This window comes from Trachinotus anak, unplaced genomic scaffold (genome assembly GCF_046630095.1).
Source record: "Trachinotus anak isolate AG129_WGS33_773 ecotype Australia unplaced genomic scaffold, CSIRO_AGI_Tana_v1 ptg000019l, whole genome shotgun sequence".
Classification (NCBI taxonomy): domain Eukaryota; kingdom Metazoa; phylum Chordata; class Actinopteri; order Carangiformes; family Carangidae; genus Trachinotus; species Trachinotus anak.
In genome coordinates this window covers 6,411,002-6,437,823 of record NW_027273870.1, presented here as the reverse complement: position 1 = coordinate 6,437,823, position 26,822 = coordinate 6,411,002, and the positions used below count along the sequence as shown (strand labels likewise).

The 26,822-nt window shown below is 41.3% G+C and overlaps 1 protein-coding gene across 1 annotated transcript in view; it reads right to left on the bottom strand.

The window, feature by feature from the left end:
* Positions 1 to 26,822, bottom strand: part of LOC139636361 (xylosyltransferase 1-like) — an 80,728-nt gene that overhangs the window by 7,704 nt on the left and 46,202 nt on the right. Inside the window, exons 5-9 of the mRNA XM_071504395.1 lie at positions 18,730 to 18,810; positions 16,829 to 17,045; positions 16,292 to 16,468; positions 12,063 to 12,328; positions 6,147 to 6,345 (exon numbers count right to left, since the gene is read on the bottom strand). Of these exons, the coding sequence (XP_071360496.1) occupies positions 6,147 to 6,345; positions 12,063 to 12,328; positions 16,292 to 16,468; positions 16,829 to 17,045; positions 18,730 to 18,810 (940 nt within the window). The remainder of the gene's footprint in view (positions 1 to 6,146; positions 6,346 to 12,062; positions 12,329 to 16,291; positions 16,469 to 16,828; positions 17,046 to 18,729; positions 18,811 to 26,822) is intronic.

Sequence of the window (26,822 nt, the reverse complement as noted above, 5' to 3'; positions counted from 1 at the left end):
TCCCTGTTTGCTCTCTGGACACATTTCAAAGAAAGAGAAAGAGAGGTGGGAGCCAATGAACACCAGTATCCAGTGTGAACAGGATTTGTCCCAAACACAAACTACAGTGGAGAAGATTACAACCTGACATCAGAGAAGAAAACAGAGAAAGACAGTGATTTTATCCGACCACAGACTCTTTGACAAGAAAAAAGGGAGGAAACAATAAAAGAGATGCGAGGCTTCCACAAATACAGAGAAAGCTGCTTTTTCCATCACAATTTTGAGATAAATTAAACTGAAAATAAAAATGTACCATGTCACACCAAAGTCAGCTATATCTTTGGTGTATTATGAGATATAGAGTACGGTGCTTCTGGCTGCAGAACATGGAACTAGCTGCTAGCCTGTAACACACTGGAGGACTGCCAGTGGAACATCATTACATCTTGTAAGCTTACATAATAAACATTTAGTTTACACAAGTTTGTTTGTTTGACTGAACTGAGAATTACAGGTTATGTTTCTGACAATAGAAGACTGATTACGTACAAAGATTTGTCAATTGTAAGAAAAAGGAAGAAACAAGCAGAGACAAAGAATAAATTACAAGAACTGGAAAGGTACATGAGTACAACTGCTTTTAATGTCGTCAAGACTGTGACTGAAGAGGTGTGATCTGTGTGTGTTGGATTGCAGAGACTGCAAAACCGTGCGGGATGTAAAATAAGAAGCATGGAGATTGATGGCAGAGAGGCAGAGAGTGGGTGATAGAGAGAAAGAGGCCACACACACACACACACACACACACACACACACACACACACACACACACACACACGTGCACTGACAGTGAAAGATGCCTGTGTGAAAGAAACGTGAGAGGGATGGTGGCTTTAGGAAGCGCTCATCCTGACAATGGGAGCTGATTAACACAGCCTCACCCCTGCTGGACGATCAATGGCTGACTGGAACTGACTCTGTATTACCTCCTTTGAGAATTGAGATTGCGATGAACAGTATAAATAGACACAACTTGCATAAATGAGACACTCAGGGAAAGAGTGAGAGCCTCGGCCATCCGTAAGAGACACCTCCCATTCATCTCATTTATTGGAATGACCTCTGCCATTTCTGCCCCTTGGACCTTGGTTCTTTTCTCTCTTTAAATTACTAATCAACTCTCTTGTCTGGCACCTCAGTAGCTCATTACTTTATTCAAGGCTAACGCTCTGGAACACATTACATTCCCAATTGATTGGCAGCACGCTCAGTTCTAAGCCCCAGAAAGAAATGAAGGGAATATTGACAGAGGAATCTCACTGTAATCCACTGGGAGAGAGCCTGCAGACGGCCGACTGAAGTCAGAGTTGTTGAGAGGGAGAGTCTGACAATGTTCCCATGCTGCAGGTATGAGGGGACCCCCCCTTCTGAGACTTGCTTCTGGTTCTTGCCAGTAGTTTATTCGGCAACATGCACCAACTAAGTGCAATGTAAATTATACACTGGTGCAGCAGTCCAAGTTTCACTTCTTCTAACAGTTTCAGGCCAGATGAGTGGGCAGCTTCCACACGCTCCTCTCTCTCTCTGCACCGACACACACATATGGTGTGTACACACAGGTTAAAAGGTGCACACACAACTTGTTGGCTGGCTGTTTGCCTCATAATAATAATGATAGTAATGATAAGAACTTTATTTGTAGAGCACAGTCCATACAGCAAGTGCAACTCAAAGTGTCTTACATTGATAAAAGTTATAAAAATACAATGATAAGATGAGAAACAATATAATAAAATAGAAACAAAAGCCAATATCTAAATTAATAAGTAGTTCTGATACCAGTAAATTACATAACAACATAAAAGCTAGGTGAGACGTGAGGGCTGATGACACACACTGTGCCATTTCCATATGGCTTATAATGGAAATATTTAAGAGACCTGAGTTAGAGGATCATATCCACCATATCAGATAAATAGTCAGCAGCTAGTCCATTAAGAGATTAAAAACAATTTTATAGGCAATGAAGAGCCTATAAAACTAGAGTACTGCAGGTTCAGTTTTGGTAAGAGGATGTACTGCTGTATTTTGGATCATCTGAAGATTGTTTAAAGATTTCTTTGGGAGGCCTGAGAACAGGGCAAAACAACAGTCATGTCTGCTAGACAGAAAAGTATGACTAAGTCTTTCAGTGTCTTCCTTCCACAGGAAAAACTGTATGTGGGAAATATTTCTGAGATGATGAAATGCATGACCAGAGCTGAATCCTGACCCTGGTCACTACAGAGATACTGGGTAGAAATAAGTTAATTCCTGCCAAAAAAAACCCCCACATAATTAAACACACGCTACTATACACTGACCTATTGTATTTTTATGCTTAGACTGTACACAGCATTGTTTTCTCATTAGTTAAAAATGTGATTGAACATTTTAACTATATTTACAAAGTTAAACACACAAACATTTTCTTTTCTTTCTTTTCTATGACTAATACTCTCACGATGACATTCAAGGTATATCTGTAGGAAGCCAAGAGAAGCAAGAAATTCTTTCTTCCAGTATGAAAGTAGGTCAAACAGGGATTAACTTCTGGCCCATTTCAGCCTCAGCCTATAGCTTACCATGACCTCCACACTCAACCTGTCCTTCGCTGCTTCTACTCAATAAGCTTTTGCTTAAGACCTACACCCAATCAAGCCTTATGACCACTCACCAAGTCAGAGGCTTATGACCTTCTTTTGCTTCTAGCTATACTTAGAAGAACATGCTTTTGTGGACCTAATGCTGATTGGACCGTCTCCTTTAATCGCGACCTCTACCCCCTCTTTTTTTCAATTACTCCCATTTTCTGTAATGTCCTGGCTCTCACACTGTTTACTCACACTTTCCACTCACTTGAACTAATTATTCAGATTTTCCATTCATCACCACCAATTACTAACAACCATCACTAAATTCAGCAGATTTAACCCTCACTTATACTTTGCTGTTGACCTCACAACCACAAGAAGAAACATCCTTTCATCATTTCACTCATATTACTTTTCTTCACATAGGCCTCATCACTCATGTCTTTTACCCATATTACTTATTTCATCTTCTGCTCCATTTCCTGTGTCTGACTTAATAGAAAACATAAAATGCTCCCATCTCATAATCCACCTCTATTGCATTTCTTCCTTCTGACCCTGCGACCCTCTACAACTTGTCTCTACGTCACCAGCTTGCTGGCGCCCACAGTCTGACAGTGCCATTAAATAAGACAGGTCAATTTTATCTGGCTGGGGTGTTGCCAGTCTCGGTCTGCATCTGGCCCTGCTTAAAACCACAGAGCGCAAATGCCCCTCCAAGCTCTGTTCTGAGCCTTATTAGTGGCACTTTTTGTAAGGGGTAATCAAACACAGGTGTTCATCACCATCATCAGAGGACTCCCCTGGGGCAACGTTTACACTACTGAGGGGCTATGGGAAAGATGGATGGACGCTTGCTAATAAAGATACTCTGTGGAGTGATGGATGAAGGAAGGCAGGGTGGAGAGCAGAGTTCAAGAACATTTTGGGCTAAAAAGATAAAGAGACCATGTTGCAAAAGGGGCAAACTGAGAGTTGTGTGATGCATCAAGAGTTAGATTAGAAGATCAATACCACTTTAATGTGTGTATGATAAATATGAAGCTAGCACTAGCAGCCTGTTAGTGTAGCTTAAGACTAGAATCAGGGGAAAACATCTGGTTATCTGCTTATTGACACTGCTAGAGCCAAAGCTCACTAATTAACATGTTAAATCTTGTTTGTTTTGCCAGTAAAAAAACAAAAATTGCAAAAATGACACATTGTGGTTTTATGGGAGATTACAAACTACTGTTTTCTCCATTTCCCGTTTTGGTTGTGAGCTAAGCACAGAGTCATGGTATTTATCTTTTCATCTAACTCTTTGGAAGAAAGAAACTAATGGAATAAACAATTCTGTTAAACTATTGATACAAAATAAGACAACTGGTTAGCATGTCTATCACTACTGTCTACCATGTCCTTCACATCAACTAACCATGCAGGACATATATACAAAGATTGGGTGTTAAACTCAAACTATATTCAGGGCAGCACACTGGGCAGGTAGTTTTTTTCAAGGGAACACTCAAAAAACTCCAGTGTCTTTTTCTTCCAACAATAAATTTCAACTATGTGCACTCCAAAGCTGAGCAAATTTGCTTTGCTTTGAAATTGTAGTCTGAACTGCATCGTTCTGTATGCAGATGAGAAAGAAAGCGCTCACATTAAACTCTACAGACAAGAAAAAAGAACAGCGAATCTGTGCTCTAGGGTAATCTACTCTGTTAGGTTTATAAGAGGACATGTGGGCATCAGGTATCATGTTTAAAGTATGCTGATAAAATTGTCCATTGAGGCTCAGCTTGATATTATATCACATAAAAATCAAATTTCAAGGCTTCGATTTTGCAGATTTGTTAGTAAGGGTAACTCATAAATTACTTATAAATAAAACACTGGAGGTCATCAAAAGTGAGTAAAAAACAATAACAATAAATTCTAAACATGTGGGAGGCTTATGAAATGGTCTCACGGGCCAGATCTGGACCCTGGGATGATATAAAGCATATGACTCCTTGTGTACATTTCAGTGTATAAATACACATCTCATAGTATCAAATGCAACAGTGCAGTAACAGTTTTCTGAAGCCTGTAAAGCTTTATTTTTTCAGACTAGGCTAGACAAATGTTGGTTCCACTTTTTGCTCATTTTTGAGTCTTTAGTTTTTGAAGCTGTTGAAGTGGATTAGATTACATCATCATGTGTTGCTGTTGTTGTCGCCCCCTGTATATCCTCTACCACAATGAGCTTGTGTATATACTATACATCGTGGGAGAGTGAGGGCTAAACCATCAGTCAAAGTCAGTCACTCTACTGTATAAGATTTATCCAGCGCAGCGTAGTATACCTCTCAATGTCAAATCTGACTTGAGGTGAAATACTAATTTTAACTGTGCAGGCTGTAAGTGTTGCTACACTAAATCATGCTGTAAAAAGACCTATAAAGCCAGCTGGGAGGCAGCAGTAGAAGAGTGAAAAGAGAGACATATCTGTCTTCCTTTATATCTAAAGGAGGACAGGGAACACATTGTTAAGCCAACCATATGGTTTATCTAGCAAACTCCAGCGTTTAGCTTTAGTATAATGGGTCATATCTGCTAAGTTGACAAAAAGCACAGAGCTACTGCAGCTCCGTCGCGCTGTCTTATTTAAGCTCGTTCTGCTCTCGTTTTGAATGACAGATGGACAGACTGACTGACTGACAGCCATTGCACAGTGCCAGACAGCAGAATGCTTTCTCGAGCTGAGCATCCAGATAAAAGCCACAGCTCACATCACTTCTCTGTCACTCACGGTTTCGTGGGCTAGACACACAAACAGGGCTTAGTAAAGAGGGAGCAGCACGGCGGCTGAGCGTCTGTATGGCTTTGAGTTCACGCTGAGCCTGCTGGAAAAGGTCAAACAGGTTTAAGGTGTGTGACTGCGGTCCACAGGCACAAAGAAAGCAAACGAACATATTCACAAATTTGTTGACATTTCTCCTACAAAGCTGTGCTTGATAAACCGGAGAAAAGGTCAATTTACATTCACTCAGTTAATTTTGTCCTTTTTAAAAAGGCACTCTGTGGCTGTCACATCACAGCTGAGCGGCTGTGTCCTAAACAGGCATTGTGGTAAACAGAAACACAGATTAACATAACAAGACAATCAAGGGAAGCATTCCAGTGTGAAGGTGAGAAGACGTTCTATTAGGAAACAACAAATAAGCAGCACATGAAGCGCTCATCCCTATAAACTTAGATTAATTCAATCAATTTACATTTTACAAGGCCATTACAGGCACCAAAATGTGTGGTGATGCGGCACCATGAGTCTTGGCAAGGTCGCCATAGCAATGAGTATAAGGGCACCATGGCAATGAGCTGTATATCTCACCTCTAATTACACACAGAATAGCTGTGTTTTTCCTGTGTGGTGTTTAGGGTTTTAATAGAACTCATTTCCTGACACTGGCAACCACTGACTGATTTGTGACTCATGCCAAACAAGTGACTGTGATGTAAATTAAAAATAAATGCTACACCATGGAGGCCAATATGCTGACTCACCTCTGCGAACTGCAACCTGCTGAACGTGCTGCTGGGAGGGGTGGTTAGCTTGAAGTTCTTCTTGGGTGCCACCCACGTCTCCATGGTCTCCAGCTTGCTGGTGGCCAGATTGGTGGCATGGTGCTTGACCAGGTAGCCCTGGAACTGGTCTGCCTGGAAGTAGAGATGCACTGACACAGGGTGGCCCATGGGGAAGTACCTGGCAGAGCATTGAGAGAGTGAGAATCCATTAGCAAAACCTGATAGCTGCTGACCTACCTGCTGTGCCGCTTTTCAGGGCCAACAGCGTAAGAGGAGAAGAATATCTCGGCTCATCGGGATACTGATTGGAGGGGACCAGCCTTGGACATGCTAATGTGGCTGGATGCTAATTTATGCTCACGCTGAAGGTTAGTGGGGATTCAATGTGCTCTGTGAGTGTGTGACACATTGGACATTAATTCAGTGACCTTTAACAGAACACCAATTGGTCAAAGACATGTGTTGACCATGCTGATGATTCCCATTAAGTAGTGCTTGTTGTGTTTTATGCTTTTGGTGCTTGTACATGACTATTACCGCACATCAAAGGTAAGTAATGGGCTGGTGAACTTCATCAAAGTGGAAGTACCTTTGAAAACTTTTCCGTAAGTCAATACCAAACCTCTTCTATACTGATTACCGCTGTACAACGTGTTGGTGGCTACAACATGTGCTCTGGTTCTGAAGTTACAGTTAAAGTAGACACGTGACAGTCGAGACCACAGCAGTCTGCGAGCTACAGAAAATTACAGAAGAGACTGGGGCTGTATTGGCAGCAGATTCAGACTAGTCAGAGGTCTGAACGCGCAGACACACACACCCACATGATCCAACTAAACACATTACAAGTCTGCATAACAAAGTTGAACTGGGTCATCTAGTCAGCTGAAGCCGAATGAAGGTCTTGCCCCTCTGATTAGTCTGTTGTTTGTGTGTGTGCGTGTCGCTTCATACGTGGCAAAGGGCCGGCCCTCGGGGCCGTCAGCCCGAGTGACTTCTGGAAAAACAAAAAATGGGCCAGGGTGGGCACTGCTGGGGAACACTCCACAGCTGCTCTCTGCGCACTCCTTCTCGCCCAGATTTGTCATCCTTTGTCTCTTCTGCTTCCTTAAACTGGTTTTACATGTGCCAAGGGTGTGCATACACAGACACACACACACACACATGTCTCTCCCTGCTCCCCAGTGCCCATGGCCTCATCAGTATTCTACAAAAGGACCAGGAGTCAACCCGTCCCAGTAAATGCTACCCTGACAAGCAGAACAGCAAATATTTACACCCACAAGGATAGCAGTGCACACTCCCTCCTCCCCTGCTCCCTCTCTCCTCCTCGCTATTCTCCCATCTGCCTTTTCCTCTTTGCTCCTCTCCTTTCCTCTTCTTTCATCTTCCTTTCTGTCCATGTCTCTCGGCTCTCACTCCCCCCCTGCCCTGTCTTTCCCAAAAGAGATGTGCTGTGGATGCCAGTGTGAGAGCCAGTGAGAAGGGGCTGGGGCGTAGCCTGCACAGAAGCTCCATTCAGGCTTTTACTCCACAGTCTCTCCAGTTGAGTCACAGCAGGCTTCTAAAAGAGCCAAATCCCTCTCTGCGGCCTTTTCCTCTCTTTTGCTCCAGTCTCACACTGAGGCTGATCCATCCATCTGTTGGTAGCACATCTGAATTCGACATGCATGCAAAATACTCTCAGCTGTTAGTTTATTAGGATCACCTATCGGAAACTAATGCAGGCTAATACAACAGTCCTGCAATAAAATTCCTTAATGAAGGTTATAAAGTTTAAATTTGGAGAATCTGTGTTAAATACATGCAGAGTAAACAATCATTGTGGAGCCTGCAGTTGGTGGTGCTGTTGAACTGTACTGCTTTATATCAGGTGAGGTGTGTCTGTTGTTTAGTCTACCCTCATTGATTTGAATGGGGTGGACAAAATAATAGGACCTGTCATAACCTGTCCACTCTGTAACACAGTTTCAAGAACTAGAACAATCCAACAATTTTAACAATTTATTGCAGGAATGTTGTATGTATAGGTGTTCCTAATGAATACACTATATATGTGCAGGCTTGAGACATGAGACCAGGGGATGGTTTTTACAAAGACAGACCTAGATGTAACAAATAGTCAAACTTCAGCCAGACGTCTAAATTCATCTGTTGCACAGAGCAGTTTCTTAAGCCTGACTGCGGTAAACGCCCAGCTCCATTTAAATGTTTATCTTTTGGAAGAATTCAACCTGTTACAAGGACATTTTACTTGGGAAATCCAGGGAAGAGAGAAACAATAAAAAGAAAAATCTGATTTGGAAAAGAATTGCTGTGGTCTTTAAAAACTCTCTCCTTATGAGCCGTGTTTTCCTGTTTTTTGTTGTTGGGTGCTCCTGGTCTGTGCAAGTGTCATTGACTGTTACCGTGGTAACCAGAGCTAGCCTGTGGGCAAGGTGTCTAGTGTTTTTTGACTTAAAATTTGTTTTGTGAAACACTCTTACTTGCATTAGACTAATCTATGAACAAAAGCAAGCCAACCTAACACTACAGACCAGGCTAAAATATCTTTGTGAAACTGGCCCCAGGACTTCATGTAGACATAGGCTGGCAAATGACAACTCATCTGCTGTGGCTTGCTTTAGTCTTGAAAGCTTGATTGGTTTTAATTACTTACTTTACTTCATCAGTAAAATTTCAGATCAATAAAACATAAATAAGAAAGCTCCAGGCAGGCCTTGTGTAGTCATGCCACACACATAGCGTATTTAATTATTAGACTATAAACCAGAGTGTGGCTGAATTAAGAGAAAATCACCAGGCTCATTTCAATTTTTATTTCTCCTTTCTGTTCAGCCCAGTGTGAACAATGTCTCACTGCAGCCGTAGGACTTGCTGCAGCTCATATACTTCATACAGTAGAATCATATACTTGCCTGGAAACTCACCGAAGATTATTACTAATGCCTTTATGTCTCTATATTGTGCAGGGTACATGGGGAATAGTGTATTATTCATGGCCTCCATCCAGTTATGCTGTCACTACATGACAGAGCACATCATAGTCCAAGTTGGTCTAGTACGGCTGACTGACCTGTGTGGAAAAGTATGATGTCCTATTAAGCCTTAGAAAAAGAAGACTATATTATATGACTGCATAGCCTCTGTAACACAACATGACACAGATATGTTGGGTTAAACACAGTTTGGGCATCTCACCTGTTACCATTACTTTCAACTCATATTGGTAAGCGTCTGATTTTCTGAGAAATAAACACTTGCCAATGTTTGTCATTTAACTACATTTACTGCTGTCCTGACACTATTTCAAGAATTCACAGAGACCAATCTGAATCAATCTGAATGTTTGTTTGAAGAAGAAATCTAAGACTGTTTCTTGGGTTATGACTCAAAAACGACAGATGTCCTCACTCTTTTTGTAAAACATAATAACTATATAAATACCTTATTTGTGGAGAAATATAAAATATTGGGAAGAAACATCTGTGTTCACCAATATAACTGATGTATAGATGATATTTATCTTTGGATTAGGAGACAAAGGTGCAGTTTCAGGGAATGGGTTCAAAATCTTCACCTGTTATTTATTGTTACTGTGCAGCAAACAGAATATTTTTTAAATCCAGATGGTTGGAAGAGTGATAAGTGACAAGTGATGATAAATAACGTGTTGGGTTTTTCAAAGGTCAACAGGTAATTAATGTTAAAATCACGCACTTGTGACTCAAATCTAATGTTAATTAGGGCAGCAATTAACGATTCATTTCAGTATTGATTAATCTGCCACTTACTTTTTGATTACTTGATTCATTGTTTCTTTTACAAATGCCACAAAATAGTGAAAATGTCTGTTATGATTTCCCATAGGCCCTTATGACGTCTTCAAATGTCTTGTTTTGTGTGGTCAACATCTAAAATCCAAAACATTCAGTTTCCTCTCATATGTGATGAAGAAAAACATCAATCCTCATATTTGAGAAGTTAGACACAGCAAATATTTTACATTTTTGGTTAAAAATGACTAAAAAGAAGATCAAAATAGTTACAGATAAATTCTTTGTCAATTGACGAATCACTGAAGCTCTAATGATATAGTCACAGTGGAAATATATGTTGCAGGTTAATGTAAAAAAAATCATATATTCATGTACTCCTATAACTGTGTACCATTGAGGAATATCTGTTTTTCACATGTTATCCTGTCTTACTGATTTTTTTCACAAGGTTTGTGTTCAATTAGCTCCACCCAAAATAAAATGCAATAAAAGCCTTTAGAATAAAAAAAAAAGAAATGCAGTGGACACTTTATCTTGACTGCAGTTTGCATATGAGGACTTGACCTGAACTGGACCCCAAAGGCTTAATACAACTCACATACACAAGGTGAAACTTCTCTGTGCATATGTTAAAAGGAAGTAACACAATCGTACACACAGATGCATCAACAGGATCACCCTTGAGTCATTTTCAGTCGTTCTCTCAGTTTGTGACCTTCGACCTCTCAGCCATTTAAAATTGTTACATGAAAATGTTAAAGGCTTGTTCTGCTTGTTTGCTTCTTCTTACAGGCTCATTTCCTGGCAATGACTGTGCATGCAAATACACACATGTTCACAGACACACACACACATACACACATATGCAGCCACCTTTCCCTTCGTCTGCTCTTGATCTCTCTTTTAGCAGATGCAGGGTATGAGTAGAACCAGCTGTAGTGTAGAGATGGTTTTGAGGTTTGACAGATGGAAACATGTTTCCTTCCTTTTTCTCTGCTTGGCGTTACCCACAGGACTTTAAAGAACACCCACAAAGCGGGTGGGGGGTGGGGGTGGGGCACTCCACACCAGTGAATGAGGACGCCATCAGTCATCTGAGGATTTGTGAAAATTTCCTGAGTAGAACAATTAGAATTAGCATCTTGGATGATTACCAACAAAAGCTATGGCCAATCAGAACACAGTGGGTCTTCGTACATTGTTAGAACAACTATTTCCCTTCATGCTGTGTTCTATCTAAATTGTGCTATCTTGTGTCATGAGGACGAAAGTCATACTAATGATTGTTGTTGTCATTAAGCTGCGCATAAAGATGCCATCTTCATGTTTTTAGTGGTGTAAGTGTTGTGTGTGTTTGCTTTATCTTTAGTTTTCGAGGTAAGTTGCTTTTTATGAGATGCATGGAGCTTTCTGTCACACAAATGAGCAATTCACACCTCTGCTTTCTGTTTGGAATCAGTATTATTAATTTATCATTTGTTTTTTTAATCACTTTGCATCAGGGTTTCATCTCTGTCCAAATAGGCTAAAGGGAAGTTAACCTAAAAAGCTACTGAAAACATACGCCGTCAAAATCCCTACTGAAGTACATCAAGCTGAAACGTTCCGTTTGCTTAAATATGAAAGCACAGTGTGGTTTCTCCCTTTTTGTTTTAACCACATACGTTAACAGCACTCTGTAATTCATGCATGTCCACCAATAATACACTGGTTTGAAGGCCACGCTTTCAATGCCATGACCTATATAGCCTCATTTTCTCAGGGATAAATTGACAGAGTAAGAGATCGTGTTACAAAATGAATAGCATTACCCAGAGCTCTCAGCTGCTGATTGGAAATATTCATTGTTGTCCTCTTTCCATGACATGTGATCCCAGACAGACAACAGAGATACAAAAGGTTTTTATACATGTTGTGGTTTCCCATGCTAACATGGGTGTGGGCGGCTTTGGAGAGCATAATCGACCTGCAGTGCACCTGTGGATGTGGGTGCAGGTGTGTGATGATGCTGTGATGATGACGACGAGGACGATGATGATGGGGTGTGTGTAGACGCAGAACAAAAAACGAAAGATGTATTTGCATAGGTGAATCCGCCTGTGTTTACAAAACAAACCTGCAGCTGTGATCCTTTGGGTTTCCCTGCAGTGAGGCGGCGGCCCTGGCCAGGCCCAGGCGTGAGAAGGAATGGTAGTAAGTGAGCTGCGTGTCTGACAGGCTGGCCACACCATCTGGCTCGTCGTACACGTTCTCCCAGTAGGAGTTTAGCGCTGGCATGCCTTGAGGAAACGCTCCATACAGGTAGGCGTCCAGCTGGTTGACTATCTCCTGGTTCACGCTGGCTTCAAACTTCCTGGCGAAGAAGGTGGGCCGCACCGTTTGCTGCAGTGGCAAAAGGAAGGAAGGAGGGCGGGCGGGAGGGAGGGAGGGGAACCGGAACACCAAAGCAGGGAGGGATGAGATAAAGAGTAGAAAAAAGGAGACGGTTAAGCCGTGGTGGTGTGCCAGGATGGCAGGGGAACAAATGTGATGTGCGAGATTTGTGTGGAAGTAACGTGTGGGCAGAGAAGAAAGGAAGTGAAGATAGAAGGTAGAGGAGAGGTGGTGGAAGGTTGCAGATAAAGAAGGATGTAAACCTTTTCTCTATAGAAGCATAGTGAATAAATTACTATACACATTCAATTAAATTTACTCTCTCTTCAGTCTCTTCCCTTGCAGAACAAAGTCTATATGTACTAGGTCTATGTCAGGGTTTTCCAACCCTGGGAGTCCGGACGCCCACAAGGAGTCCTGAGATAAATTTGAAGTGTTGTGAGGTGATTAAAAAAGTGCTCCGCTGTTTCACACTGCACTCCTGTAACATAAAGATGGACAGTTTAAAGAAAAAAGGATCAAAACCTAACAGAGCCAGAGACAACATATCTTTATCTAACATATCTTTTTCTCTAGAAGCAGCTAGATCATTTTTTTAAGTGGCTATCCTTTCCAGACTTTCCTCAAATATTTTCTTTTTTGATTTAATATATTAAAGATTCTTCTTCAAGTCCATAAAAATTATTCTAAATAAAGCAAGGGGTGGGAAAAAGTATCTAATATTGTTGACATTGCTTTGTTTTAAGGTTACAAGCATTAAAGCCCACACATTTTGAAACCACTGCACTTTGTGGTTCCCATGAGTCATTTAAACATTATTCCACTGGGTCAACACAATGTATTCACTATAATATTTGAATTAACAAGGAAACTAGCCATCTTAAATAGCCTGTCCTCTGGGAGGGGAGAAACACGAAGCAATTAAATTCTTTGCTATTTCAGACACAATCTAGGAGAAATTTGGGGAAAAAACATGATGATGTAGTTGGAGAGGTCTTTTAAAGTCTAATAGCATAACATTGCATCTATTGATGAAGGGATTCTGGGTGCTTCACTGGGGATGTCAGCATATCAGCATCCGTGTCTGACAGCTTGATCCCAGGAGTTAAAGTCAAGATTAGTGGCCAAAGGTGCTTTATGAAGAAAGGTATGAAGATTCTCTTACGTCAGCAGCTGTATGATTTCTCACATCTGTCCTTTTCTGTGTTTTTCCATCCGTTCATCATCTCTCCCCTCAAGAGTTCTTTGTATGTGTCGCTCTGACTGGCCTCCTCTGCTCCACCCATCTCTTTCTCACCCTCTCTGTCCCTGACACACTGTTGCTCATGTGGTTGATGGTGCATTATGAAGTCTGCCACCTCCACAGCTTGGCTTCCACACAAAGGCATCTTTTCAGTCGCAGTCACAAAACTATTTACTGATAGTTACCCAGCACCAAACACCTCAGTGCTACTTCTCTAAAAAAAGGAGACCTAATGAGGCGGTGGCACATTTCTGAGACTTCACAGTTTTCTCAGGCTGGAGTGGAGCGACTGCAGGATGTTGCTGCTGCTGCTTCACACGGTACCGGATGATACATTAATCCTCTGTGATTGGCCGAGAGATATGAAATGAAACATGGAGGAGGGGGTTTTAGCGTGTCCTCACGTTCCCAGGTCTTGTGCGTTCTGACATGCCCTCTGTGCAGTCATCTGAAAGAGCCAACCTGTCACAGCCTGTCTTTCCAATAGACTTCCCAATGCACCTCATTCTGAAACACATTACTAAACAATGATGCTCCAAGACAAAAGGCACAGCACCACTCTTTCTCTCCAGAATAACCCCTCCCCTGGTGAGTGCACTTCAAAATCGCAATGTGGGAAACTCAACAGTTGTACCTTGAATTATTCCTCTCATCTGCAAACCAAATTCAATCCTACTTTAACTGTCTCTGTCTTTCCCTCTGCTGACGTTCAAAGGGAAACTTGGATCGTGTGCTCAATGGGATATTAAGTCCTATTAATACTGGGGCCTGGCTGGCTTCTGGGAAGGCTGCTTTGTTCCCATGGTTGGGCTTCACTGATACCAGGGTGCCAACCAGACCCAGCAGCAGTGCCAAGGACCTGTGGTAATGTGTTGGCACTGAATTGCCAGAGACTGAGGCGAGACAGACGGCAGTCAGGTCTGGCGGAGGGAGAACTGAGGTCAGCGCCATGGCTTGGACTGTTACGTGAAGGACAGGAGAGATGAAGTGAGTCACAGCACTTAAAGGCTATTTAACTGTGGCAGAGTGTTTTCACTTTGCAACGCAACTTTTACTTTGTAGGAGCACATTACAAGTCAAACTGTGACACTGACTTTCTCTGGGGTCCCAGAGTCACTGCCACTCATTCACTTTCATTTTGAAAACTAACTAACCTTCTGCTCCCATTCATACCCAACGCAGGGAGGATCTAATTACTATTAATTTTTTTACCCCTCTCTGGGTCATACTAATAAAGACGTCATTTTGCACATATTGATTGTGAAAGCTGTGGGAACAGGCTGGATCTGCGGGTGAGAGGACAGACCTTGAGGGCAGAGAATTTAGAGATTGACTGCTGCTGATTTCCCACGACGTACAGGGAGGTGTGTGCACCGAAAACAACCACCAAAATGACAAAGTATTTTCATTTTCATCTGAGGTTTATCAGATGCCTCTGCTTGACGCTAGGACATTTTACATGGAGCAGTTAAAGCTCAGGGACCGTGTCTGTATTTATAAAACTGCTAAAAGTGAAATTTTAGACTTAAGTGAGACAGATAAGCAACAATTCCTCACTTTTACTCTCACTAAAAGACCTAAGAATAAAAGCTATATTTTTGTTTTTCTTTTGACTTCAAATACTTGTGTCAAAGAGCTCCAGAGGTCTCTTAAGTCACTCAAGAGTAACTTTTTAGGGTCCTGGATGGCTGAGACATGTTTTACAATGATTGCTAAATCAACTACTAACAACTGATAAACATCTGCAACGTGAGGTCCACAAAGGTACAGCTTTTTTCTAAGGGATCACAAGTCAAGAACTACTGGTTGAATGCAGTGGATTCGCTGAGCTTATCTTGTCTTATTTCTTAGTTTATGTTTTTTTTTTTACTAGAGTAAAGTAAATATTTTTCCATATTCATATTATTTATCATCTTGATTTTTTATCCTTTATGCTTATTCTTTGTATTCATATCCATCACATTGGCACTTCAGCACAGCCTTGAGAGCCACATTCCATTTCACTACATATATGTTGTTTGTTTATGTGACAAATAAAGTTTTGGATCCTTGAATTTTACACTTTTTTTGTTAGTTGACACTGATTTTGTTTGCAATCTCTGAGTAAATCAATGAGTAAATCACTTGATAAATGTGTTTTCTTCTTCCTCATTTCAAGGGAAGACCTTTTTTCTTTTTTTTTTTTCACTGTCACTTATTTTTATTGATATTGTCAAGCTAAATGAATGCGCTGACATGGGCAACACAATACAAAACAATACATCTTATGGGTTATAACTTATAGGCACAAATATATAATCAGTTTTTTTTTTACATAATGTTCATATTGTAGTTTAGAGTTTCTGAAATTCTCCATTCAGTTTCACTGACAGTTGCTGTCCAGTCGTCCATGGTTGGGGTCACCTGCATTTATTTCCATGTAAATTTATTTCCAAAAGTAATTTAAAGAGATTTTCAACCTGTGCCATAGGTTTTTAGAGATTTTGTAGAGTATGCAATGAATAGGTGATTAACTTCTATTGCAAATCTTTTAATTTCCTTGAAAAAAAAAACATGAAAAAACTAAAGAACAAGCCCAGAAAACATGAAAATGGTTAACCACACCATCTCTAACATTCATTTTGTCCCTTTGCATAAATTGTAATTTTAGAGTTCTAGTTGATTGATCATAAGCGGCCGCCAGCGGAAAGTGAATTTCTCTTAAAATGAGTGCTGAGTGTTATCATTACCTGGAAGCGGTGGAAGTCTACAGGCTTGAAATCGTTGGGGGAGCAGCCACACCAGTCCACGATGTGCTTGTACTGGCACTTACAGCCCAGTTTACGATTCCAGTTGGTGATGCGCAGGTTGTTATCCACCATGCTCTCACAATGGGCGCTGTTCTCCAGCACTGTGTGGAAGAACGACTGGGAAGTAAGAAACAGAATTTGATGGGGAGAGGGGGAGAGACAGAGAGATGAAATTAGAAAATTGTATTCCCTTTATTTATTTATTTTTTTTCACCATCCAACTCACTAAAGGAAATAGAACAGCAGCAGAGAATGGAGTTTCACAGTAGTTCATAATAAACATCCAATTTCCAAGTGAGCGTTTACAGCTTCCCTTCACTTTATGATTTTATGTCAAAGTTCTTCTTCTTCCCCTGCACATCTAACGCAGCCGTGAACAGAGAGCAGCGAGCACTGCTTCTGTAAACGACGCAGCGTTATTACAAAGCAGCACTCACCTGTCAGTCAGGTTAAGAAACACTTGTCTGTGTGTGTTACCTCGGCAGGCAGCAGAGTGTAGGCATAGAAGCGCTTCATGTTGGTGACCAGGTCGTCCTTGGAGTTGATGACATATTCCACAAACATGCGGTTGAGAAGGAACCAGTCAGACCCTCCGTCCACCGAGATGCCCTCTGGGATTTTACGATCACCCAGCCTCCACATGTGGGTGTCACACTCGTAGAACAGGCGGTCCAGACCCTGCTTACGGATAAACCTAAGAATCACACATAAAGGTGTGGTTATACATCTGAATACTGACTAAAAACAGAATCAGTTAGGGCTGGTTATTGTGAATCCTAAAAATACCAAAATCCAGGTGAAAATCACTCTTTAAAAAAATACCACTCATGACAAGCACCCTGCAGTCCTCGTTTTTACTCTCTTGTGCATTATTAGCAGCTCTTTTGCATTTTCTCCTTTTCTTTTTCTCTTTCTTTTCCATTGCTTGACACGTGCTTGTCACAAAAGGACCTCGTTCACTGTAAACTTCAGTGAACTTCAGTTTCTTAAGTGCAATATTTCAATTCCTCTATATTGACAAGTGCAATTATAAACTGTGCAATTACCCAATATATAGTTGCATTTATATTTATATTGTATATTTGTATATCACAATATAAGGACATATTTTTACATTTTATGTTACATCTTTATCTTTCTTTTTATCCTTACCTCTTAATCCTTGCTGTTACATTTCTATTCTTGAGGGAGCAACTGTTACGTTACCTAATTTCCCCCTGGGGATCAATAAAGTATTCTGATTCTGATTCTGAACATCATCTTCTTGCAGGAGGAAATAACTTTTGGTTGCTTGCAACAAAATCAGGGTGAGTGTCTGCATTAGAGTCAAAATCTGCTCTGTTTTTATTGGGTGAACATTGGTAAAAACTGACAGAGATGAGCTAAAAAAAAAAGCAGAGCAGAGCACACACTGGAAATATACTCAGGTGGATGTAGAGGCTCAACTACCACACTGGTTAAAGCTTTAGTATTGCAGTTGTTGTATATCCAAACTTTCCTCTGCATTACTGCAAAATTTGTCTCCTGTCCTCGGCCTTAAATGACTTGACATGTTCGCACTTGTCACTAGACACTCTTATCAACAGCAAGAAAAGTGACACCCTGCATACATAATGGATGGTGTTACTCCTGTGAGTGTATCGAGTGTTAGATAGAGGGAGTCAAATTCAGGTCGACCAGGTCAAATAGTTCCCTCTGTTCTCTGAACGGTGACAGAGACTGGTGACGTAACGACCTTGTGGCTCTCAGGCACACGCGCATGCATACGCAGATGACATTTTGGAAATGCGCTCATGCATTTTTCAAGCATTTTTCAAGCATTTTAGTTTGTTTTAGCCGACTAAACATATGCACATACTGGTGGATTACCGAGATCATCGCTGTTGTGAATACAGAATTAAATCAGGCACAAAACCCACTCCATCAAAGAGCACTGAATAAAATACTGTGACTGCAAACACAAAAAGGTACTGCTGAGTCACGCTGACTCATGCATCCATGCTGGGTGTTTTTTTAATTATTTATTTTTCGCATGTGTTTGTGGGTATTTTTGCCCACGGTGTCGGGTGGTGACTGGTTTGCCACCGGGCCATGATGGGGCAGAAAGCAGAGGGCGGCAGCAGAGACGGGCGCCCCGGCAGCGACCTCGCTAGCTCAGCCCACCAAGAAGGTTAATTAATGAAGCCACAGATGGGAGCTAATTGTATTATGATTCAGTGACCACGCTGTGCTGGCAAGAGTGTGCTGGGTGTGTGTGTGTGTGTGTACAGGTGCTGCTGTGTGTGCGAGTAAGGAAGAGAAGCAGAGACCAGATAGTAAGAGAGAGGGTGTGGTGTTGTGAACAGATTAAAATATAGTTTGAAAAATTTGCATCTCACCTGGCGTTGTCCCTGCCATGGGACTTGATGAAGTTCATGTCTCTGTATTTGGATAGGAAGGCCACCAGCTGGTTATTGGTCCTGCAATGAAAGAAAATGACTTTACTTTGACAGGAAAACAAATGGTCAGACCTAGCGAGCTGTGGAACATTGATTCTGCAGGACATGCTACAGGGAACAATGTGAGTTTTGCAACTAAATTATGCAAATGAATTCCTGTTACTTGTTGCCATGGAAAAGCTCCTTAACCCTGCAGCAAATTATCTTTTTGGCCTCCTGGGTGCAGTGGAAACAACACTGACATTTCATACCTTTTAAGTTGATATGGCTGACTTGTTAGTGAGTGGCAGTCTCCAGGGCTGAAATATGAAGCCAACACCACAGACGCCAAAAACTGCAGTTCTTCAATTCCCACAGACTTCCATATTGAAATGTCCAACTTTACAGCAAAAATAAACATGTTTACAGCCTGGTCCAGAAAATGGGTTTGATCTCTTTAGCTAATTTCCCCTTTGGTGGCAACTGTACAGGTGGTGAATTCTTATATAACTCACCGTTTCAATTTTATTTAGGCTTAAATTTATGCTTAATTGAGGGTGTGCTGCTTTGACTGACAGGTGGGTGATCGTATCCTTGCCACAAATCGGTATACATCGAAACCCCCCCCCCACCTCTTTGCCCATTTTTGGATTAGTTGGCAGTTAGGCGGAGTCAGGAGCTGCCAAGATGGTGACAGCAGAGCAGCCCACTCTGAGCTTCAAAACCACTCTACAGAAACCTGTAAATGACGTCATGGAGGCTACGTCCATCTTTATTCACAGTCTATGCTTGTTAGCAAACAGTTGCTTTTTAACAACATCAGCCCTCATCTGGAGTCAGTCCATTGCTCACTGTCTTTTAGCTCTGTTTTTCATCTCTACCAACTGCTGAGCAAAACATCTGGCTCTTCAGCTGCTAAATGCTCCATTGTGTTCACCAGCCAGTTGCTAACTGTGTCTGTCTGCGGTTTGGTGCTGAGCCTATTATTTCACACACTGTTATTATCAAAATATTGATTATAGCTGCTTCAAAGACACAGTGAAATGAAAAAATACATTTTCAGTTTCAGTTTTCTCTTGTTATATGCCACATACATGTAAAAAAAAATGTGAGAAAATCCTTCTCTTTTCTGCTCCTGTAAAATGTCTCTCATGAGGGGGTTGGAACATAAACTTATCTGATCAAATGTGATTTGAGACGATTTGGAAGTAACCTCGCATATAAGCCCGCATCTGACCGTTTTTTGTTGTTGATGTTTTCAAAAGAAAGGAATACAAGTCTAATTTATCATTTTCCTTTCTCGTCTGCCTCCTCCTGATCTAACAGCGGGAGGTATGATTTCCTACAGTTCTGTATCTGACTATGCTGGTTCTCTGCTGGAACAAGTCAAGCCTGTTGGAAGAAAACTTTTTTTTTTGACAGTAATTTTGAGCAGCATACCACAAAACTGGTCCAGTCATGTTTTATCATCTTAGAAATATTTCAAAAATACAATCCTTTCCTTATTCTTAGAGACTCAGAGACCATTTTACATGCTTTTATTTCTTCGTCTTTTTACTTGTCTTAGCCAAAAATCTATTGATCTCTGTCTATCTACACATCGATTCCAGACTGTGTAGGAATCAAATTTAACCAGAACCAAGAGACATGACTGTTTAGCGTCTTTACACTGGCTCTCACTATGCTTTAGAATTAAGATTTTACTGACGACTTTTAAGTTTCTTCATTGCCTTCCTCCCAGTTACATTCATGACCTTTTAGCACCATCTGAGCCAGTACGTCATTTGAGATCCTCAGGGAAAGGTCTATTATCTATTCCAGGCACCTGCATGAAAACTAAAGAGGACAGAGTGTTTTTATTCAGGAGCCTAAGGCTCACCTGCCTGAGGAAATCATCTTTTAAATCCCTTCCAAAAACTTTAATTAGAGAGCCTTTACTTATTTTATTTGAGGTTTTGCTTTGTCTTTTTATTCATTTTTTTAATCCCCTTGTTATGATTTCTTTTGTCTTACATCACTTAATTTTGTGTTATATTTTTTTCTTTTATCTTCTGATTGTGGTTTTATTTTGGTTTTATTTTAACCCTGGTTTCCTGCCAGGTATACTAGACAGTGGGTGTAGCAATGTGTGATTTATTTAGTCATTTGAACAACTTTAAGAAATGTACAATCTCTCCAGACATCATTTTTTTAGATACCCCCATATTCAATATTTCAAAACTAGTAAAACTACTTTCAATATTAATGCTACAACACCAGCAGTAGAGCAGTAACTTCTCTGAGGTCCAACTACAAAAATCCATAAGTAATTTCCATAATGTTTGTCTGTAAAGCCAGACTGATGCGTTGAATGTGCAGGATGTTGCACAGACATGGCAAAATGAAGTTGGTGTCGGTGTGATGAGGATAAATGGGATGTGATTTGGGACCACACAGAGGAGATATCAGAGTGTAACCATACTCGACTGTAGCAGTTTGAAATTCTACAGCGTTTGCAAATCTCTCCCAACTAAAGATATAAAATGAATCCCCAGCTTTCATCTTTGAGCCTAAAATCTCAGGAGAGACCTCCTCTCCTTGTGTCTGGTCCTGTCCAAGTGAAAATCCAAGTGTACTGGGTGGATATTTTATGAGATATGGTGTGATGTATCTTTATGTCATGAACAAAATGACAAATCACCCACTAAAGCAAATTTTAAAAAGTACATCGTGGAGTGTTTTACTGTTGAATTATTGACCTGTCTCCTTCACACCTCTTCCTACCATACAGTGAGTGGATGGATGGACTGTCCAGATATACTCTGTAGTGTGATGAGGGAATGCGAGAAAAGGGGTTGACATGTTCTTTTCTGTGCCGCTTGTGATTTCTCCTTTTATAAATGAGTATGTTTGAATCATTTCCTCAGCTAGAATGATGATTGTTCATGATGTGTAGATGCACATATGGGCTATAATAAAAGTGATATCGATTAACTGTCAGTTACTGTCAGAAGCATAACAGAGATAAGATATATGGAGTTATCTTACAATCTAACTTGCATCTAGCATCTGGTCAGGTTTGAATTTAGGTTAGAACATCTTCACTGGAAAACACCATCACAATCTAACTTTCGCTCGCTTGATCATCCACATCGCACCTAGTCACTCTTCAGTTCATGAAAATGTATTCGATAGCTCAATTTTTCAAATTGCACAGTGTCTTCAACACTTGCAAGTATTCTCCTCGACTAATTATGGGCCTCCACTGTGTACCTTTGCTTATAACTCTGGAACTGTAAGGCCTGGAATATAACTTGCTGTTTGACCAAGCGTTTGCGTACCCAACAGCTGCATTGTGTACGAAAACTTGCTTCAGCACAACATGGCCACTACGCGTGATACTGGAGGTCTCCACTTGGGGGCAGACAACAGAAATCAGACCCAAAGTCGTAAACAAAGCCGGTCTTGCATACTTATGTAAATAAACAACATGGCGATGCTGGAAGAGGTCTGCATGCTGCTTTTGCTGCGATCGTGGCAGAAAAAGAGAAAGCGGCGCCACCGTAGCCACCATTTCGTTGATCTTATCTGGCCCTCTGACCTCATGGTCACTGTACTCGCACGACCACCCCTAGTGTTCATGTCAATATTGCATCTCGCGCGCACGTAACGTAATTTTTGGCGATGTGCACGACCGATGCACCAGTTGAAGGCAGGATACGCATGGCAGACACAACGCGTGCGCATACGCGTTGTTAAAAGCAAGTATATTCCATGTTTTGATTTTAATATATATATATATATATAAAGCACCTATGCATTGTACCTAGATGGTGCATCCAGTCAATCTTGCTGGCAATTTCTCTCACTGATCACCACTGATATTGCGACAGAAAATCCTATGTAGCCAAAAAAGCTTTTTTTCTGTAGTCCACCATTATAAAAGAGACGTCTGTAAAACTGTTGGTAGAGGCCTACAACAGCAAACAACACTGGTTTTTACTCTTTGTATTATACTTTGTATCACGTCTACGGGAAGGGCACTAATTGAGTGACGGGGTCCAACATGAAGACTGTATTTTCTGGCAAATTCTTGGTTATTTCACATGAGAAATTTCTATGTTTGCGTTTTTGTCTATGATCAGTTGGAAAACGTGAAAAAGTGATGTCACGTACTTATGTGCACCAATGAGAATTTAGCAAAATTTGATGTAATGATTGCTATAGGCGTCACCGTCGATCAAACCTGATGAAACCATACCCCCGGAGTTCTGATGAAGCAGATGAGCTGAGTTTCTAAGTGTTTAACTCTTAATAAATAATAACCAAGGATGTTTATTTTTCCAGGCTTCAACTTTGACTGTTGCTTATTTAGTCATAAATATTTAAACGTCCACTCCAGACATGTTTCAAGACACAAAATACTCAGCTTGGAATAACATTTGTTTGAATACAGTTCTGAATACAATTCAATGTTCAAAGTTCACCTAACTTGTTAAACACTCTAAAAATTAAATCTACTACTTCCATAATCTATTAACATGCAAATATTATTCCTTTCAAAGGTTAACAACCGACCACATGATGTCTTCTACTTCACTGAGACTACGTCTACACTAATCAGTTTTCATTTTGATTAAGTGTTTTAAAATGAAAATGATCTCCTTCCAGATGACTATTTTGGCACCATATCAGCAACGATCTCCGTCCGTATGATCACACCTGAAAACATACTACAATCATACATACTTGGCCATTCACACACACTATGCACATGCGTGTCGGTGTAAACAGGAAGCAGATTGTCTACTCTCAGTTGATTAGTTACACAAAATACTACGAATGTCAAACAGCAAAGGCAGTTGTATCATTAAGATGCAGAGTTTTACTGCGCAACAGCTGCTAGCAAAGACAACAAGGTCAGTAACGATTGTAATTCCTCATTCATGTTGCTTTCACCAACCCCAGAGTTTTCAAACTGAAACAGGGCCAGCAGCGTTTCCCAGCGTTTTAGTTTAGTTTAGTTTTAGTGTGTGTAGCAATGGTGATGAGTTTTAAAGCAAAAATGTCGAATTGTGGACCATTTTCAATGTATGTGCAGCAGAGCTTTCACGTTTCCACATCACACTTGTGCAAGTTGCCTGTTGAACCATGATTTGCTGCCAGACTCACAAGGTTGTGCTCATATGTGCAAGTGTGAAACTGGGATTCAGGGTGAGAACAGACAAACTTTCCCCCTTCAGCAGTGAAATGAGAAAACAGCCTTCTGCTGTCAAACTCTGCACATACATCATTCTGCACAGGGAAGCTCGAACATTCAAGTAGGAACAAGCAAAACACATTTTTCGTGGAAGGGGACTAATATTATAGAGAAATACTCTTTTCAGGGCTTTAGATCACTTCTGATCAATTAAAGCCCTCAACTGCTCTCTGTGTCAGGCCCTCAGTCCCTTCAAACTGTTAAAACTATTTAGGATGATACAAAAGATCGTGCTGTCCATGATTTTGATGAATGACTTCATGCTGCTCTTACATTGTACAGCAGTCTACTCCCTCATACACAGGCCAGACAGGCTAAAAGCTTTGCTCTGCAGGCTATGCCCCAGTCAATGGCTCTAACATTTCATCTGTGGTGGAGCCTTTCATGATGGCTTGGCTTGCCTTTCTAAAAGAGCAGCGAGGCTCTGGTAAAAAAGCTCAAGGATCAGTGGGGGGAGGGACAAGCGCATATTAATGTCATTTTCTCTTGAAGGAGCAATTTCACAGCCTGGGGGGCTTATCTTAGGAGGTCCTGAGCCATAAAGCCTAACTGATGATGTGCTGTACAGACACATGCAGTCTTCTCTGTCTCTACTTCCCACACACACACACACGCATGCAGGCTGTGTAACTGCTAGTATGCACAGTGACAATACAATATACACGCACGGAAACACACAAACGCTTGTAGGAATGCACACACGCACGTACACACAAACACACACACAGAGCAAGGGGAATTCATGTCAAGCTCCACATTTGCCACCTGAGTGGTCACCCTGTCCACTGGGTCTAGTTTGCTTACTGTCAGCCCTGTGGCTGCTCTGTCTCACAGTGGTATTCACACTCACATTAACACACACACACACACACACACACACACACTGACTGCAGTGAGTTTCAACCCCGTCTGACACACACAGAAATGTGCACCTTTTCAATATCATAGCCAATTAAACTTCATCATTATGCCACTGCTGCACTTCCATGGTCTTACTGCTAAATTCATAATGTGCCCTTTTTATAACAAGAACTTTAAATATACCATCCCAGAGGGGAAAAGCTGAATGCCATGGCTGTCAGGTTGTGAACCCGCACTCCAGCTCTCAAACAAATGAGAGATGGATCATACATTCATCATCTTTGTCCTGGAAAAACCTTCAAAAAGTTCTGAAAGTTCAGTCATTTAAGAATCCTGCCTGAAATTTTTCAGCAAGTTTTTTAATTTCCAGAATTACATTTTTTAATGAGTTGGCTCAGTTCTAATGGGTTATAAAGTCTTTTTTTCACAGCAGAAAATGGCACCTATTACTTATAGAACAAAGCTAGAATATTAGATGCAACAGACGCAGATGACAAAGTGAGAGAGATTAGAAGACTTGACGCCTGCAGTCAGTCATTGTCTTTAGAACTCAGACGTCTTAAAAGCTGCAGTAAAGTCTATGAAAGGGGCTTTAAAAAAGAAAAAACAGGTAAAAGCAAGGAGACTGTAGATAAAAGCTGGGAAAGAGCATTGTACTCTCTGACAAAGCAAGCGAACAACTCATCCTCTGGCCTCTCTCTGGACACACAGCCCAGTATATCTCCCCCTGGACACACAGCCACTCTGCTGGTGTGAGGGGCTCTGGATTTGCCTTTGAGAGCCATCCATGCGGCAGGACAGACATTATCAGGGAATTAGAGGGGAAATAATGCTTGTCTCCAGTCTCACTGATAACAACAGCAGTAGTCAGGACAGCGTGGGGCAGGGGAGCCCCCCGCATTCCTGACTGCACCATGGCAGTGCGGTCGCAACAGAAAGACAAGTGTCACTTGGTCAAATAATATTGTGATGTTAGGAAATACTGGTGCAGGTTGGACAGTGTTAGCTGGATAAATGTAATAGGATCAGTATAAGTAACGGGTTAGAAGCTTGTCATGAATTGACAAAAAATGCGGTTTGTAGTCAGGCAAGAGTGAGGCCTCTGCTTATGCCAACATGTTTTTCTGTGCTTTAGTAAGTCCATAGTGATAATGTAATGCTGATGTGTTTATTTCTGAGGGAGAACATCTCTTTTCACTTACAATCCTCTTCCCAAAGAGATCAGAAAGGATTGTAAGTGACTGAATGGGTTTCAGTTACTTGCTCGAGGACACTCGAGTAGCACGGACGCTCACCATCACGAGGGCTTGAACCCAGGGCAGCCACTTTAAAAGGACCACATTTGCAAGCTCAAGTCAGTATATATGCAGAGTGCTGGTCAAATCCGAGCTATGGTTACAAATGCACACGGTAAGCAAAGATACAAGACTACAATTTACATATTTACATATTGCATGGATCCAAAACATGCAGTTCCCTCTCGTTCCCCTTCCATAGCTGCTTATTCTTGCTCTCACCCTGTCATTTGTGCCTCTCGGCTCCCTCTTTCGCTCCATCAATCGTTTCGTTTCCCAACAGATGGGGCTTAAAACCTCCACTGTCAGCCCTTTTCTCAACAACACCACCCTCATGCAAATGAAGAGGCAAAAGATGGGAAGAAAACAGTGTCTCGGCGCGGGCACTTGCGAATACCCTTAATCATGCTCTGATTGACAAACAGGAGAAATGTGCACACATGTACGCAGACAGGTGCAGAGGCACACTCAACAGACACGAAATGTGCACACCTTAGTGCAGGAACACAGACACATGCACAGACAAACAGACACTGACAGCATGTCAGCAGCATTCATCAGTATGGTGAAAACAGCTAAACACAACAAGACTCAACCCGTCTATGAACAACATCCACGTTCGCCCCTGGATCCTGGCTCCAGCTGTGGAGACATCAGAT